Source organism: Otolemur garnettii, unplaced genomic scaffold (genome assembly GCF_000181295.1).
Source record: "Otolemur garnettii isolate 467f Iridium unplaced genomic scaffold, OtoGar3 scaffold00013, whole genome shotgun sequence".
Lineage (NCBI taxonomy): Eukaryota > Metazoa > Chordata > Mammalia > Primates > Galagidae > Otolemur > Otolemur garnettii.
This window is the reverse complement of record NW_003852408.1, coordinates 212,538-214,901: the sequence shown is the minus strand read 5'-3', so window position 1 is coordinate 214,901 and position 2,364 is coordinate 212,538. Positions and strand designations below refer to the sequence as shown.

At 42.7% G+C, this 2,364-nt stretch overlaps 1 protein-coding gene across 1 annotated transcript; it reads left to right on the top strand.

Annotated features, from left to right (window-relative positions):
* The first annotated feature begins 544 nt into the window (after positions 1 to 544).
* On the top strand, positions 545 to 2,010 carry LOC100957081 (UDP-glucuronosyltransferase 1-8-like). The gene has a single exon (XM_003785053.2). The coding sequence runs from the start codon at positions 927 to 929 to the stop codon at positions 1,956 to 1,958; it is 1,032 nt and encodes a 343-aa protein (XP_003785101.1). The 5' UTR covers positions 545 to 926; the 3' UTR covers positions 1,959 to 2,010.
* The last annotated feature ends 354 nt before the right edge of the window (positions 2,011 to 2,364 follow it).

Below are 2,364 nucleotides of genomic sequence, written 5' to 3'. Positions count from 1 at the left end.
ATCTCAAGAATGAAAAAGTAAGCACCCCAAGTATTCAGTTCTAATCTGAAACTAGTAGATCAACAAATGTGGGCCCACACAGCCCAAGAGAAAAACAATTAAATTCACAAAGTTGGGGAGGGAGAAGAGCTCAGTAAGTTTCTGCCTATTGTACAGTGTAGGGATAAATGGCATGCTTCTTGGGTGAGGGACACAACTACAACTCGGACTTTGGACTTTACCTTACAAACACAAATAATGTAACCTAATTGTATGCACCCTCATACTAACCTGAAATAAAAAATAAAATAGAGGCCAGTTACTTTCCGTCGAGTCCCTGGATTGGGCCAGGGAGGAGGGGTTGTCCATCTTACTTCTGCACTTCAAAGGCCGCCGAGGGCTGGACATGGGTGAAGGCCAGCAGCAATGCTTGTGCAGGGCACCCATGTTCATGATCAACAGTTTCTTGCCAGTTAGGTCAGTGCCTAAAGGCCTCACTGTGTTTTCTTGGAACATGAGATGCCAGTTTCTTTCCAGGTAGAGAGACTTTGCTAATCACAAGATGAGATCCCACATTTTACTTTGGAATACTAAAAATACAAGCTTTATTCAAATTTACTTTTGTTTTTCTCTTTCTGAGTTATCAGGTTTCAAAAGTATTGCTTAATAAGTCAGTTTTTAAACTCACATTGTAGTACTGGGCATAATTTGTCCCTAAGGCAAAGATCACTGCTACTTTTGTCTGAAAATACACAACTGGGAATCTCAGCAAATGCTAATGATTTATTATTATGTTTATGAGTCAGTCATTAGCAGCAGCGTGATTTGTTCTATGAACATGTTCACGCCTTCTTTTGAACAGGTTTTGTGCCTGCCCTTCTTCCTCCTGCTGTGTCACTGGAGCTTAGTGTCTAGGCAGCCCAACTGCTCTGGGCTGTGGTTCTACGATGGCTCCTACAGGGCTGCCCTGCCTGCTCCCCCTGTGTGCGTGTCTGCTGCTCACACCTGGCCTGGCCGAGGCAGGCAAGCTGCTGGTGGTGCCCATGGATGGGAGCCACTGGTTCACCATGCGGTTGGTTGTGGAGAGACTCATCCAGAAAGGACATGAGGTGGTTGTGGTCATGCCAGAGGTGAGCCGGCAACTGGGAGAACTAGAAAATTGTACAACAAAGATTTATAGAACTTCTTATTCCTTGAAGGATTTGGACCGTGAGTTCATGTATTTTGCCAATGATCAATGGGAAAATCGGAGACAAACTTTATATTCTCTTTTATTGACATCAGCCAGAGGTGTTTTTGAGTTATTTTTTTCACATTGTAGGAGTTTGTTTAATGACCAACAATTAGTAGAATACTTAAGAGAAAGCTCTTTTGATGCTGTGTTTCTGGATCCTTTTGATATGTGTGGCTTAATAGTTGCCAAGTACTTTTCACTCCCCTCAGTGGTCTTCAGCAGGGTGGTATTTTGCCATTATCTTGAAGAAGGTGCACAGTGCCCTGCTCCTCTTTCTTATGTTCCCAGAGGTCTCTTAGGGTACTCGGATGCCATGACTTTCAAGGAGAGACTACGGAACACTCTCTTCCACTTGGAGGAACACTTGTTGTGTCCCTATTTTTACAAACCTGCCTTAGAAATTGCTTCTGAAATCCTGCAGACACCTGTCACAGCATCTGATCTCTTCAGCCACACGTCAGTCTGGTTGCTGCGAAATGACTTTGTTTTGGAAACTCCCAGACCCCTGATGCCTAACATGATCTTCATTGGGGGCATCAACTGCCACCAGGGAAAGCCATTGCCTAAGGTGAGTTGTCTCTCCTGTAGCAGAATAGGCATAATCTGGTTTTGGATCAAAAAAAAATATTCCTTACTGGACTATGAATTCTTATTTACGTTCATCAAATTTGGAATTGCTTTCTGGTTTAATGAATTATTTTGTGTTAATGCACTTAACTGTGAAGTAGCAAACTGTGTCATTTGATACACACATATACACACTTAATATAGTTGTACATAATTTCCAAGCTGCACTTTTGAAAATTAATTAATTAATTATAGTTGTACATAGTTTCCAAGTTGCACTTTTTTTTTTTTGAGACAGTGTCTTGCTCTGTCTTCTCTGGTAGAGTGCAGTGGTGTCATCGTAAGTCATAGCAACCTCAGACTCCTGGGTTCAAGCGATCCTCCTGCCTCAGCCTCTCTAGTAGCTGAGACTAAGTGCCTACCACATCTCACTAATTTTTCTAGTTTTTGTAGAGATGGGGTGTTGCTCTTGCTCAGGCTGCTCTCAAACTCCTGAGCTCAAAGGATCCTCCTGTCTTGGCCTCCCAGAGTGCTAGGATTACTGGTGTGAGCTACTGTTCCTACCTGAAGCTACATTAAAAAAA

Bases quoted from the DNA above. Each gene is read 5' to 3' on its own strand.
- LOC100957081 (XM_003785053.2), top strand. From the start codon at position 927: ATGGCTCCTACAGGGCTGCCCTGCCTGCTCCCCCTGTGTGCGTGTCTG.